The sequence below is a fragment of the Pristiophorus japonicus genome, chromosome 10 (assembly GCF_044704955.1).
Source record: "Pristiophorus japonicus isolate sPriJap1 chromosome 10, sPriJap1.hap1, whole genome shotgun sequence".
NCBI classification, from domain to species: domain Eukaryota; kingdom Metazoa; phylum Chordata; class Chondrichthyes; family Pristiophoridae; genus Pristiophorus; species Pristiophorus japonicus.
The window spans coordinates 154,217,719-154,233,458 of NC_091986.1; the positions used below are offsets into that span (position 1 = coordinate 154,217,719).

Genomic DNA, 15,740 nt, shown 5'->3' on the forward strand with positions numbered 1-15,740 from the left:
AGTTCCTACTTTCTTGGCCTCCATGGAATCCAATATATGATTGGAGGCTAGTACCACTGATGACATGAGGGCGCAATGGATCTCACTGAACTGGTTCAGGTTGGGCTTGAGGTCTGCTACTTCGACGATCAGGAAACAACTTTAAAATATTTTTTTAAGTGGTTCCTTAACATGTGGAGGTACTGCTATGGTCACAATCTACCAATTTCTGAGGGGTGGGAGACTTAGTACTCTCCCCCCCCCCCCCCTTCACCCCCCCCACCCCAGGCCAAATATCTTCTTCCAATATTTCTGGGTTCTTCTGCCAAAGATCTGCTGATGCAGGCAGTTTCGCCTGATCCTGTGAACTTCAGTAGGGTCAACAGCAAGTTCCAAGGCGGGCACTACCCCAACATAACTGCTGGGATTGTGCTCCATGGAGTTTTGGGTTCTTTAACTTTATATTCCTCTATGGCTCACCCCACCCTACCTCGTATAGTCTTAAAACCTCTCACCCCACACACCACAAACACTCCATTGCTCTGTCTCTGGCCTCTTGTGCATCCATCCTCTTTTTGCCTCATCGTCGTGGCGGGTCTACAGCCAACTGAGTGCTAATCTATGGCATTCCCTGCTTAAACTGTTCCACCTCTCTATTCCTTTAATACACTTCTTAAAAACTCATCTCCTCAAACAAGCTTTTAGTTACCCCTCAAACTCTTATTTTCTGGCCTGGCATCAATTTTCCATATGCTAATTCTATAAAGCCTCTTGGTACATCTTATATGTTAAATAAGCTATAACAATAGAAGAAATTGTTCTTTTCACCTCATGCCTTAAGTCACTTCTGTTGCTTGCTTCTGTACTCTCCAAGAACAACAATATCCTTCCTATGATTAGATGGCCAGATCTGCACAGTACTCCATCAAAACTATTTTGATCTGTGTTCAATTGTTCTGCTGATCTAACCCAGGATCTTATTTATTCATACAATTTCCCAATACACACTTCCAGCAGGCAGGGCTCCCGGTCAGGAGCACAATTGTGTAAAGTATCAGTTGGGCAGGTAAGGACCGAAAAGATCAGAAAAAAGCTCTCTGTAAGTGAATATTTAATAGCGCAGCTATGAGATTTAAAGTGAAAGGCTGTGCAAACTGAATTATAGATTATTTCATACAGTTAGTGTTAAATTCTGATTGCTCATAAAATCATAATTTATATTGGAAGGAAAGATTGAAGTTAAGAAAAACAGGAAAACATCTGCAGATCAGCTTCCTATAAAGAATTGTGACAATCTCTAAAAGTGTGTACTCTTCGAACTTTCATACAATCTGGTGTATAGAGTTCCCTTTTGAAAATCTAGTATCAAGATAGTATTTCATTTAGGGAAAGGATGCGTCGTCAAAATGGGAAGCCTGCCCAAGCTGAAACAGTTTTACAGTGAGGCCTTTATGTAGAGTTCAATGCTTTGGCGTCAAACATGATTTTTTTTGCAAAAGGCTTGGCACAAAATTCTTTGATTCTTCATGTTTGATATTCGTGACTATTTGAGGAGGAAGAAACTAGAGCTAATCCTCAATTTTCTGTAAAATGAGACACTTACTCTGAATGGATCTTTTGTCACTTAAATATTCAGTCAAACAATATTGAGGATTTCACCTTGTTTTAAACTGTGAGAAACTTTTAATGTGATCGAACAACTGAGGCACACAGTGGTTCTATGACTAAAGGGGTGAAGTTCAAACCTTAAAAATCATTATACTGTTTCTAATTTTTGCTTTGACCTTGGTAATTAATACCAGGATCAGCTCTGTGATTCAGTGGGAGGAGGAGGAGAGGATTCACTATAGAGGCCACGGAGCGCATGGTTAATAATTATATTCTTTGACCAAGCTTTTGGTCACCTGTCCTAATATCTCCTTAACAAAAGCAAAATACTGTGAATGCTGGAAATCTGAAATAAAAACAGAAAATGCTGGAAACTCTCAGCAGGTCAGGCATTTGTGGAGAGAGAAACAGAGTTAACGTTTCAGGTCAATGACCTTCATCAACCTGAAATGTTAACTGTGTTTCTCTCTCCACAGATGCTGCCTGATCTGCTGAGTGTTTGCAGTATTTTATGTTTTTATTTCTAATATCTGCTTATGTGGCTCAGTGTCAAATTCTGTTTGGTAATGCTCGTGTGAAACACCTTGGTATGTTTTACTATGTTAAAGGTGCTATATAAATGAAAGTTATCGTTGTTTTCTGAAGTTGGTCAATAATTTGGATGCTTTTTGGTTAAATAAAATCAGCAGGACTAATTTGGAGGTTATCAGAGTTCTTAAACATAGTGTAGATGAGGAATTGTCATTGGGTGCGTCACAGAACGGAAGGAACCCAAAGGATATGGTAGAGGAAGAGGAACTTGATGCTCTTCAGGAGGCTCAGAAAAAATCTGTCCCTGACTCTAGCGCAGACGATGTTCTTAGGAGTCATCTATAAAGAGAATTTGCTAGCGGAGCATCACATATCAGTGGAGGCTGAGTACTATCTTCACATGCTGTGCAGCAGATGGCTGTAACTGTGTGTCCTCTGTGGCACAATTAGTGTGCAAAATTAAAGCACATGGTATTGGGGGTAATGTATTGATGTGGATAGAGAACTGGTTGGCAGTCAGGAAGCAAAGAGTGGGAATAAACGGGTCCTTTTCAGAATGGCAGGCAGTGACTAGTGGGGTACCGCAAGGTTCAGTGCTGGGACCCCAGCTATTTACAATATACATTAACGATTTAGACGAAGGAATTGAATGTAATATCTCCAAGTTTGCAGATGACGCTAAACTGGGTGGCAGTGTGAGCTGTGAGGAGGATGCTAAGAGGCTGCAGGATGACTTGGACAGGTTAGGTGAGTGGGCAAATGCATGGCAGATGCAGTATAATGTAGATAAATGTGAGGTTATCCACTTTGGTGGCAAAAACAGGAAGGCAGATCATCTGAATGGTGACAGATTAGGAAAAGGGGAGGTGCAACGAGACCTGGGTGTCTTTGTACATCAGTCATTGAAAGTTGGCATGCAGGTACAGCAGGCGGTGAGGAAGGCAAATGCCATTTTGGCCTTCACAGCGAGAGGATTTAAGCATAGGAGCAGAGAGGTCTTACTGCAGTTGTACAGGGCCTTGGTGAGGCCTCACCTTGAGTATTGTGTTCAGTTTTGGTCTCCTAATCTGAGGAAGGACATTCTTGCTATTGAGGGAGTGCAGCAAAGGTTCACCAGACTGATTCCCGGGATGACATATGAAGAAAGACTGGATCAACTAGGTTTATATTCACTGGAATTTAAAAGAATGAGAGGGGATCTCATAGAAACATATAAAATTCTGACAGGATTGGACAGGTTAGATGCAGGAAGAATGTTCCCTATGTTGGGGAAGTCCAGAACCAGGGGTCACAGTCTAAGGATAAGAGGTAAGCCATTTAGACCGAGATGAGGAGAAACTTCTTCACTCAGAGAATTGTGAACCTGTGGAATTCTCTGCCACAGAAAGTTGTTGAGGCCAGTTCGTTAGATATATTCAAAAGGGAGTTAAATATGGCCCTTACGGCTAAAGGGATCAAGGGGTATGGAGAGAAAGCAGGAATGGGGTACTGAAGTTGCATGATTAGCCATGATCATATTGAATGGTGGTGCAGGCTCAAAGGGCCGAATGGCCTACTCCTGCACTATTTTCTATGTGTGGTGAAGGTAGTCCCATAGTGTTTTTCGGGAGTTCCAGGAGTTTGACCCAGCGACAACGAAGAAATGGCGGTATATTTCCAAGTCAGGATGGTGTGTGACTTAGAGGGCAATTTAGAGTTGATGGTGTTTCTATACGCCAACTGCCCTTGTTCTTCTAGGTGGTAGAGATTGTGAGTTTGAGAAGTGCTGCCGAAGAATCCTTGGCGATTTTCTGCAGTGCATCTTGTAGATGATACACACCACAGCCACGGTGTGTCAGTGATGGAGGGAGTGAATGTTTTAAGATGGTGGATGGGTTGCCAATCAAGCTTTCGCCTGGATGGTGTCAAGTTTGAGTGTTGTTGGAGTTGCACTCAGCCAGGCATGAGGAGAGTATTCTATCACGCTCCTGGCGTGCCTTGTAGATGGTGGAAAGGCTTTGGGGAGTCAGGTGAGTCATTTGCTGCAGAATACCCAGCATCTGACCTGCTCTTGCAGCCACAGTATTAACGTAGCTGGTCCAGTTAAGTTTGGTCAATGGCAACCCCATAATGTTGATGGTGGGGGATTCGGCAATGGTATGCTGTTGAATATCAAGGGGCAGTTGTTAGATTCTCTTTTGTTGGAGATTAACTAGCACTTGTGTGGTGCAAATGTTACTTGCCACTTATCAGCCCAAGCCTTAATGTTGTCTAGGTCTTGCTGCATGCGGGCTGGGCTGCTTCATTATCTGAGGAGTTGCAAATGGAACTGAACACTGTACAATTAGTAGCAAACATGTGACCTTATGATGGAGGGAAGATCAGTGATGGTTAAAGATGATTGGGCCTAGTACACTGCCCTGAAGAACTCCTGCAGCGATGTCCTGGGCTGAGGGGTTTGGCCTCCAACCACAACCACAACCTTTGTGCTAGGTATGGCTCCTGGAGAATCTTTTCCTGATTCCTATTGACTTCAATTTTACTCGGGCTCCTTGATATCACACTTGGTCAAATGCTGCCTTGATGTTAAGGGCATTCACTCGCAACACAACTCTGGAAATCAGCTCTTTTGTTCATCTTTGGACCAAGACTGTAATGAGGTCTGGAACTGAGTGGTCCTGGCAGAACCTAAACTGAGCATTGGTGAGCAGGTTATTGGTAAGGTTCACTTGATAGCACTGTCGATGACACCTTCCATCGCTTTGCTGATGATTGAGAGCAGACCTATGGGGTGGTATTTGGCCGGATTGAACTTGATCTGCTTTTTATGGATAGGATATACCTGGGCAGTTTTCCACATTGTCAGGTAGATGCCACTGATGTAGCTGTTCTGGAACAGCTTGGCTAGAGGCACGGCTAATTCTGGAGCACAAAGCTTCAGCATGACAGATAGGATGTTGTTGGGGCCCATAGCCTTTGGTGGATCTGTTGCTTGATATCATGTGGTGAATCAAATTGACTGAAGACTGGTTTCTGTGATGGTGGGAACTTCCAGAGGAGGCCGAGGTGGATCATCCACCTGGCACTTCTAGCTGAAGATGGTTGTAAACACTTCAGCCTTTTCTTTTGCACTCGTGGACTGGGCTCCACTATCATCGTGGGTGGGGATGTTCATGGGGCCTCCTCCTCCTGTTAGTTGTTTAATTGTCCACCATCATTCACGACTGGATTTGGCAAGACTGATCCATGAACTAAACGCTATATTCATCGTCGCCACTACCAAGGCACTGTGTTTACAGTAACAAAAGTAGCAAATGCTGGAAATCTCAGCGGGTCTTGCTGAGATTTCCAGCATTTTCTGTTTTTATTTGATTCCAGCATCTGCAGTATTTTGCTTTTATACTGTGTTTATAGTAACTGCTTTCTACAGGATGCACTTTAGCAACTGTCAAATTTCAACAGCACCATCCAGCCCTGTGACCTTATCAACCTTGCTGGATCAAAATTCTATAATTCCCTCCCTAACACCATCATGAGGCCATCGTGTGAAAAGCGACCACAGTGGTTCAAGGAGAAATCCCACCACCACCTTCTCAGGGCTATTAAGCATGGGTAATAAATCTGGCCTTGCCAGTGTCACCCGCATCCCATTAAAAAGTAAAACATCCCAAGGCACTTCAGAAATTATGGCTGGAAAAATTAGACACAGGAAGAGTTAGAAGAGTTGAGAAAATGACAAGAGCCATGGTCAAAGAAATACATTTTGCGGAGGTTTTTGAAGGTGGAGGAGTTTAGGAACAGGATTCCAGAATGCAGGGCTGTGATGGCTTAAAGTTCTGTCACCGATGGTGAGGGGAGGAGATGCACAGTAGGCCAGCACCGGACGAGGGGAAAGTACAATCTCGTTTGACAGCTGCTTATAAGCCATGCTGTTGCGATGAAAACTTAGCTGTACTATTTAGTTCTATTGGTCCTATGGGGAAACAGATATCTTGATGATTGTCATATTGAGATTTTTGAACATTTTTCCTCAGCATGGATTTGCAAAGTAAAAATTTTAATTTTAATGTTGGCTTTTTAAAACAAGTAAAATAAGACACTTAAACAAAAGGTACTTAATATATCAATAATCAGTTTGTTAGATAGTCTCGGTAGTCGATAAATATCTCTGTCTGTTGGAAGGTCTTTGATCCCTTTCCAGCTTTGACACGAGGAAGTCGAAACACAGAGAACCAGGAAGGCAGTCGGGCTTTTAAAGAGAACGCTGATCATCAATAATCACAGGCAGGAAATCACGGTGCATGTGTCAGCATCATAGAAGCAGAATTGTAACCCATGGTGCTCATCAGCCCCTCCCAACTATTTCAACTACTTTGGCTTTCCTTCATGCATTTCTTAATCCTCTTGCTCCATATATGGGCAATTCCTCGTTATGGCTCACGTAAGGCAGATAATGTGAAATCATTTTAGAATTTTACAGGCAATTTCTGTTATGCCACCACGTTTCTGCTCCACTATTTTGTAAATCAACAAATATAGTAGCGTAAATCAGACCCAGGTGGATTATACACTCCATTGTATTATTATTTCTAATTTAGTTTTTCCGCATTGCTGCTTTCACCCAGTGTCATTTCACTCCATTTCAAAAGCTTCTCTTAGAGGTGGCTTTTAAAAAAAATTCTGTTTCTGTTGGTGGCTTGATGTGGTGCTCCATTGCTCTAATAGTTTCTGACTCACATGGACCTTTGTTGAAAAATCAACAGAAATTGCATTGCCATAAACCTCCAAGCCAAGTTGCTACTCTAATTCTTTGCTAAGAAATAAAAAATAATGGAGCCCTTTATTGTATCTATATTCATACTATTAAAAATAAAGATCAAATATATATGTATAGATCATTTCTGAATAACAATCTCTTTTTAAAAGTGACCCACTAGCTATTGTTTCTGTGCTATATATTCCATGTAATAATGTAGTTATATACCAACTGAATAGTTTTCTCATCAGTCAAGGTATGCTGTATAATTCTTTAAAATAATCACTCTTTTACAGCTGTAGTGCTACCCATGGTGATACTTTAATACTAATCTGAAAAGACCTGGGGTCAGGTTCCACACATAGCTAAAACCGAGCTCTATCTCTCCATCACCTGTCTCGACCCCTCCACTCCTTTTGTGTTATTAGATGCGTGACCGATTAGCTGCAATTTCCTCCAGCTAAACATGGAAGGAATCATAGCATGCAGGGAGGTTCTCTTCTCTTCTCATGGGCGGAAAAGACCTCCCCAGGAGAGCCTGGTTGCACATTGCACAGGAAGGTATAAGCAGGGTTGTCGTCAGGAGGATCAGGCTGCAGTGGCGCAAACCTTTCAATCATCTCACTGGATCACGAAACGTTACTGCAAAGCCACACTCAACCTCATCCTGCTGTGACACTCATCACATCCCCACCATTCTGCCTTCCCTATCCTACTCTTGCACATCCTTACTCACACCAACTTATCTTGCACCTCCACCCATCCCTCTCTACCTATATTATCACTTCCCTATCTCATTAAACACCCCTCATCCTCATCCTAGCCCAATCAGACCAACTAACGACACACCAGGGAAGGCACTTGGGTGTTTTATGCAATGTTCATGTAAAGTTTCAGTTAATGTGATGTCAAACACTGAAATTTTTATTTTCATCACTTTGCGTTCTTGAACAGATCTTTGTGCACCTTTGGAAATGGCTCATTGAGTTGCAGTGAATGGTGAGACATAATGGTACCCCCGCAATGGTGATGAGTGTGAAAGGAATGGCTTGGACATTGTAGGGATGCTTTATCATGTTTTTGTGGGGTGGTGCCAACCTGGTGGATCATGTGGCAGCCAGGGTGTACAGCGTCAAGTGAAGTAAATCTGGCCATGGTGAGGCCATCCCTGGCGTCCTGGGTAGCAATGTGGTTGAGGCTGATGCCCTGTGTCCTGTGCAGCATTAGTTGATTGCGGAAAAGGTTGGTGTTGTTGGTGATGCTGGTGTTGGGGTTCATCGTGGTCAGATTCTGAGGGCCAAGGTGAGAGTGTAAATGGTTCCCATCCTGATGGAATAAATACCAGTTAAAGGTGAGATGACAGAAGCTCTCTGTCAAAGATGAGAGAGGTTGTTGCGATGAGGTGAGCCTGACTGGAGAGCTAGCTACAAAGACTTGCAGCCTGCATAAAGCACAATCTGTCTTCCAAGGAGAGAAACCAAAGAGTCTCTGACTTTGGAAAGTGTGCAGGTGTAAATTGTGAGGTTTTATACAAGTTTTAACGCTGTCACCAATCATCTGCTTCAATGGCCACTCAACCTCCGCCTCAGATGGGGTCCAGGAGCAGCATGAAATCCCTGGATAACCTGGTAAAGTTAAAAGGGGAATAAAATATCACTGTTAAGGACTTCTAAACAAGCCAATAATTGGCTCAACTGCCTCCCCCGCCACTGCGTGTCGGTCTGTTCAGCACTGACAGACCTGACATTTGAGAAAGGCACGTGGCGGTGGGTTGACAGCGGAGTTCCGACAAAAAAACATTTTCCCACCCAACGTGCCTGCTGACCCCCCGAAAAATTATCCCCATAGAAATTTACGGAAGCCATTCGGCCCATCGTGTCTATGCTGGCAGAAATAGCTATCCCGCCTAATCCCACTTTCCAGCTCTTGGTCCATAGCCTTGTAGGTTATGGCACTTCAAGTGCATATCCAAGTACTTTTTAAATGCGATAAAGGTTCCTGCTTCTACCATCCTTTCAGACAGTTAGTTCCATACCCCTCTGGGTGAAAAATTTCTCCTCAACTCCCTTTTACCAATTACTTTAAATCTATGCCCCCTGGTTATTGACCTCTTTATAAGGGAAATAGGTCCTTCCTATCCACTCTATCTAGGCCCCTCATAATCTTATACACCTTAATTAAATCTTCCCTGAGACTCCTCTGTTCCAAAGAAAACAACTCCAGCCTATCCAACCGTTCCACACAGTTAAAATATTCCAGTCCAGTCCAGTCCTATTACAAAGACCACCTAATTCCACCTCTGTATAACTACTTGTCTCCATCCCTGCCTTAGCCCATCTGCTGTTGAATCCCTCATCCATGCCTTTATCATCTCCAGAATCAACTATTCCAATGCTGTCTTGGCCATTCTACAGACTTCAAAAACTCCAACTCATCCAAAATTCTGCTGTCTGTTAACATATCCCACACCAACTGCTGCTCACCCATTACCACTGTGCTTGTTGACCTACATTAGCCTCCTGTCCCCTAACATCTAAATTTAAAGTACTCATCCTAGCGTTTAAAATCTTTTATGGCCTTGCCCTTCTCTATCTTTGTAAGCTTCACCAGCCATTACAACCCTCTAAGAACTATGCAGCCTTCAACTCTGGCCTCATGCATCCCACACTGTCTTTTCCTCATCATTGGCACCAAACCTTCAGCTGTCTAGGCACTACAGTCTGGAATTCCCTCTCTAAACTGCTCCACTTCTCTCTCCTCCTAAAAACCTACTTCTTTGAGAAACCATGTAGTCATCCCTCCTAATATATCTCTTTTGTCTGATTATGCTTCTGTGAAGCACCTTGGGATATTTTTCTAGCTGAAAGTGCTATATAAATACAAGTTGTTGAAAATTTCAGAGAATGAGTACATGTATAGCTTATTCCCAGACAAAACTTTTTATTGATGACCCAGTCATATTTAAGGGAGTTCCTGAAACCAGGTTGTGCAATAAGATGAACCATCATGACTTGCATTATCTAACATTTTATTAGGTTATTAGTTATAAGATTTTCATTGGTTAATAAGACTATAGGAAAGAGAAACCTCTCATCTGAAAGAATTATTCTTTAATATGTTAACTTGATAAAACATCATTGGGTATATTTTCCACAGTATGCTAATTTTAGAGAAATAGCAAATGAGTATAGCGCAGAGTTCCCTAAATTAGTCATGACTGTGTTGACTAATTTTAGTAAAAAGGAAGCTTATGGCACTCTGATATACAGTCTTGATGCATTTTTTAATTTTGTACACTGTAGGTGTGTCCATTTTATCTTGTAAATGTAATTTATGTTTTTAACAAGAAAAATATATAACTTGGAAATTGAATTGACCACTTTCCGCTTGGCTGCAGTTCAATGGTCTGGTTTACTCAAACCGCAATATATTTAGTCTTCCTCGAGTACTTCAATTTGCAAGATTCACAAGATTTTTGTAGTGATTAATAAATCCATTTCTGAAGAGTTAAAAAGATACCAGTAATCTAAATACATACAAATATATATTGACAGATATATTGCTCTTAAAACCAAGATTTTTTTTTTTAAAAGGTCAAAATTAATTGCAAATGCTGTACACAAATGATTCCATTTATGATATTAAATGAACAGACAAGCCAAAGTTAATATTAATGTTAAAGAAAGTTTATATAACTGCATCTTTTATATTGTTATATATTTTAAGAGGTCACTGATATGAGATCTAAACCTTCACAGAATCTCGAGGGACTTGCTTCACTTGCAGTCTGACTTCATATCCTTATTCAATTTTGCAAGAGCAGCTAGACACGAGTCTCTCCATCTTCTTTGTGCATTGAGGTTTTCTGGATTAGGTGGGATCCTTTGAGACATTGCCTGGGTTGTGGAAAATTATTCAAGGCGGTTACATACATGTTGAACATGCAGATTAAAAAAAGAGAAAAATTGTGCATTTCACTAAAATAATTTCAACCGTATAAAACTTTTCAGAAACTTCACCAAATGTAATTTTTATTCATAGAAGTTATTCAGCATATAATTAAATTACCTCTTTTGGTTTACTTTCTTGAATTAAAAAATGCACATTTTCCATTTTCTGACCTGTTTACTGATGCTGGTTTTAAAAGATTTATTTCAGTTTGTAATGCTTTTTTCATGCTTTTCCAGCATTTTCAAAGTTATATTTTTCTGTCTTTTTGGGCCCAAGTTTCGACAAGAAAAAAAACGGGCGCCCCTTCGCGCCTAAAACGGCGCCTAAAAAAATCCTCGGTATTCTCCACCTACTTACAGGTCCTGTGGCCCTCAGCGCAGCCAGCACGAGCTGTGGGGGGGGAGCGGAGCCAGGTCCCGGCGCTGAAAACAGTGCCGGGACCTCTGCACATACGCGCTACAGTCGGCACGCAAGTGCAGTAGCTCCAGGCGCCGAACTGTGTGGGAGGGGCCCGAAGCACGCAGCCCCTAGCCCTATGGCCTCACTGGGGCTGCGTGAATGAGGCTCCTCCCAAGGCCAGCTCCTGCTCCCCGCCCGACCAGACCCGACACTCGCTCCCCCCCCCCCCCGACCAGACACCCGCTCCCCCCGACCCGAGACCTGCTCCCCCCCCCGACCCGACCCGAGACCCGCTCCCCCCCCCCCGCTGCCCCGACCCGACACCCGCTCTCCCCCGACCCGACACCCCCCGCCCCGACCCTACCCGAGACCCGCTCCCACCCCCCCAGACCAGACACCCGCTCCCCCCCCTCCCCGACCAGACACCCGCTCCCCCCGACCCGAGACCCGCTCCCCGCCCCCGCCGACCCGACACCCGCTCTCCCCCGACCCGACCCGAGACCCGACACCCCCCGCCCCGACCCGACCCGAGACCTGCTCCCCCCCCCGACCCGACCCGAGACCCGCTCCCCCCCCCGCTGCCCCGACCCGACACCCGCTCTCCCCCGACCCGACCCGACACCCCCCGCCCCGACCCTACCCGAGACCCGCTCCCACCCCCCCAGACCAGACACCCGCTCCCCCCCCTCCCCGACCAGACACCCGCTCCCCCCGACCCGAGACCCGCTCCCCGCCCCCCCGACACCCGCTCTCCCCCGACCCGACCCGAGACCCGACACCCCCCGCCCCGACCCGACCCGAGACCTGCTCCCCCCCCGACCCGACCCGAGACCCGCTCCCCCCCCCCCCGCTGCCCCGACCCGACACCCGCTCTCCCCCGACCCGACCCGACACCCCCCGCCCCGACCCTACCCGAGACCCGCTCCCACCCCCCCAGACCAGACACCCGCTCCCCCCCCTCCCCGACCAGACACCCGCTCCCCCCGACCCGAGACCCGCTCCCCGCCCCCGCCGACCCGACACCCGCTCTCCCCCGACCCGACCCGAGACCCGACACCCCCCGCCCCGACCCGACCCGAGACCCACTCCCCCCCCTCCGACTGACCCGACCCGACCCGCGCTCCTGTTCCCCGACCCGACCCCCCCGCCCCCGCTCTCTCTCCCTCCCTCTCCCCTCCCTCCTCTCTCTCTCTCCCTCCCTCCCTCCCCTCTCCCTCCTCCCCCTCTCTCTCCCTCCCCCTCCCTCTCTCTCTCCCCCTCCCCCCTCTCCCTCCCCCTCACCCCCTCTCTCTCCCCCCCTCCCCCCCTCTCTCTCTCTCCCCTCCCCCCCTCTCTCTCTCTCCCCCCTCTCTCTCTCTCTCCCCCCTCTCTCTCTCTCCCCCTCCCCCCTCTCTCTCCCTCCTCCCCCCTCTCCCTCCCCCCTCTCTCTCTCTCTCTCCCTCCCCCTCTCTCTCCCTGCCTCCCTCCCCCTCTCTGCCTCCCTCCCCCTCTCCCCCTCTCTCCCTGCCTCCCTCCCCCTCTCTGCCTCCCTCCCCCTCTCTCCCTCCCTCTCTCTCTCTCCCCCCCTCCCTCCCCCTCTCTCCCTCCCTCCCCCTCTCTCCCTCCCTCCCCCTCTCTCCCCCCCTCTCTCTCCCTCCCCCCCCTCTCTCTCCCCCCCCTCTCTCTCTCCCTCCCCTCTCTCTCCCTCCCCCCCTCTCTCTCCCTCCCTCTCTCTCTCTCCCTCCCTTCCCCCCCCCTCTCTCTCTCCCTCCCTTTCCCCCCCTCTCTCTCTCTCCCTCCCCCTCTCCCTCCCCCCTCTCTCTCTCTCTCTCTCTCTCTCTCCACCTCCCGCTCAGCGGCATGAACGGCTGCAGAATTCTCCCTGGCTGAAGCACTTTCACACAGGTAGGAAGATGGTTTATTTAACCTTTTCTTGGCTTATAAATGTTTATTTAGGTTGGATTTATTTGTATAATATTTGTAGAAGTATAAATAAGGATTTATTGTTGAATTTAATGAGTTCCCTTCCCCCCCCCCACCTCGTTCTGGACGCCTAATTTGTAACCTGCGCCTGATTTTTTAATGTGTAGAACAGGTTTTTTCAGTTCTACAAAAATCTTCACTGGCTCCATTCTACTTTAGTTTGGAGTACATTTTCACTGTGGAAACTTTCAAATCAGGCGTCAGTGGCCGGACACGCCCCCTTTTGAAGAAAAAATTATGTTCTAAACTAGAACTGTTCAACCTGACTAGAACTGCAGAAAAAAAAAATGTGGAGAATTGCGATTTCTAAAATAGTCCGTTCTCCACCAGTTGCTCCTAAAAATCAGGCGCGAATCATGTGGAAACTTGGGCCCTTAGTATTAGCCCCTCATCCATGCACCAAACTTCAACAGGCAAGGAGTTGACCTGTTCTTAAACTGCTGCTGTTGCTGCTCTGAAGATGGCTGCTTCAGAGAGACTTGACCTCAGAGTTTCCCCCTACTTTCTGGGGAAGTAATTTACTTATGTGTTTTCCTGATGGAATGCTTCTTCTTGATGGACTTGCATACGGGTATGCAAGTTAGCGCTCCCCATTTATTATTAAAATTGGTATGTCTGTCACAAAGTACATTGAAAAGTCCTATGTCAACATCTTCCCATGTTAAATGTGTCCATATCTACCTGTTAAGATTGGATGTAACCCTTGCCTGTGACAACCGCTCGAATAGGATTTCCACTGTCAATCTGAGCCCCGAGTCCTGTCAAAGTATTGAAATGCTTTGAATCTTCAGCTTACAGTTACAGCTCACCCATAACTAGGGCACTGAAGGGCAATTGCATTTACCTGCTAGTTGCTGGCTTCATCTCGCTCTACAATTAAAAATAAATAAATGTGGGTCTATACATTTTGAAAGTTTTCAGTGGCTGCTATTTCTTAATTATACCCACTGCATTGAAGTCTAAATCAAAAATAGACTGTGTGGTTGATGGTGAGGAAGAAAGCTGAAGACTGCAGGAAGATATCACTAGACTGGTCAGCTGGGCAGAAAAGTGGCAAATGGAATTCAATCTGGAGAAGTGTGAGGTAATGCATTTAAGGAGGGCTAACAAGGCAAGAGAATACACAATAAATGGTAGGATACTGAGAAGTGTAGAGAAAAATGGGAACCTTGGAGTGAATGCTCACAGATCCCTGAAGTTAGCAGGACAGGTAGATAAGGTGGTTAAGAAGGCATACAGGATGATGAATGTAAATGATTGGGCAGCAAATGGCACAACTCTGTGATAGTTTGTTTTGTGAAGTAGAGTTGGCAAAGATGGGACTCCTTGGACATGACCCAAGGTAGCAACGGATGTGACAGAAACGCCTCAGGGGTTGTTAGACCAGTTTTACTTCACAAACACTTCTTAGTGCATTATTTTAATCAACGCAATTAGAACTCTCAAAGGAATACCCATCCTTACTTCTTTGTAACGTGCCATGTAAAAGCTAGAAGAAACATTTAGTAGAGAATAAAAACCTAAAAGGAGGCATGCACAGCAAAACGAACTAACATATGAAGAAAAATGCAGCCAAACACAGCAGAAATGGCGGAAAAAAATTGTTGAAAACTTACCTTCTGTTCAGAAGGTACATAAACAGGCCACACTGGTAAAAGTTCCAATGCGCCCAGTTTTTATGAGTGAGGCTTGTACTATGTACGGAATCTCGCCTGAAGTCAGAAAATCTAAAGGTCCTTCAGAACCTAATTAATATGATTTTGAGGCCTGCACATGCTAAAGTACAAGCCTCAAAAAAGCTCCCAAAAGTGCTGTTAGAAAACCAGCATGCAGAGCACATCCAGCACACAAGGTCCTGCATCTGATTTTGTGGCACTACCAGTTGCTAATGTGGCCTGGCAAAATCACTCCTTAATCACAAATTCCAAACAAAGGACTTCCCACCTACCTGGTTAATTTTCTCCATGACTTCACCAGAAAATTCAGGAACAGGTCCAAAAGATGATAAAACTCTTTTCATACACACATCATAACGTTCAAAGTAATTCTTGAGACCTAGCAAATTAATAAACTAATTAAGATTACAATATAGTCAAGTTTCTGGCTGTTTCGATTTATTACATGCTCCAAATAAAATTCTGTCGATCTCAATTGATTTCAATTGACACAGCACTCACAGCCTTTTGGGGGAAGAGAATCCACACATTTGGTTCACCGGTCTGGCCTACATGTGACTTCAGGCACATAGCAATGTGGTTGACTCTTAAATGGCCTAATAAGCCACTCAGTTGTACCAAATCACTACAAATAAGTATATTACCTTCACCACACAGACTGCAGTGGTTCAAGAAGGTGGCTCACCGCCACCTTCTCAAGGGCAATTAGGGATAGGCAATAAATTGCCAGCGATGCCCACATCCCATGAATGAATAAAAAAAAACCTCAATTAGATCACCCCTCAACTGTCAAACTTCAAGGGACTACACCCCACATTTATGCAACCTGTCCTCATTATTTAAACTTTTAAGCCCCAGTATCATTCTGGTGAGTCTGTGCTATATCCCCCTCTAAGGCC

General features: G+C 45.4%; 1 protein-coding gene across 3 annotated transcripts in view; it reads right to left on the bottom strand.

Moving 5' to 3' along the window:
* Positions 1-9,773: 9,773 nt before the first annotated feature.
* Positions 9,774-15,740, bottom strand: part of cryl1 (crystallin, lambda 1) — a 183,441-nt gene continuing 177,474 nt past the window's right edge. Inside the window, exons 7-10 of one of the 3 annotated variants that reach the window (XR_011595678.1) lie at positions 15,114-15,220; positions 14,010-14,035; positions 13,847-13,923; positions 10,663-10,749 (exon numbers count right to left, since the gene is read on the bottom strand). Coding sequence is in view for 2 of the 3 variants with exons in the window: in XM_070892191.1 (XP_070748292.1) it covers positions 10,677-10,749; positions 13,847-13,923; positions 15,114-15,220 (257 nt within the window). In the remaining variant the exon portion in view is untranslated. Of the gene's footprint in view, positions 10,750-13,846; positions 13,924-14,009; positions 14,036-15,113; positions 15,221-15,740 lie in introns of all 3 variants that reach the window. The other 2 variants (XM_070892191.1, XM_070892192.1) reach the window with 2 other exon arrangements.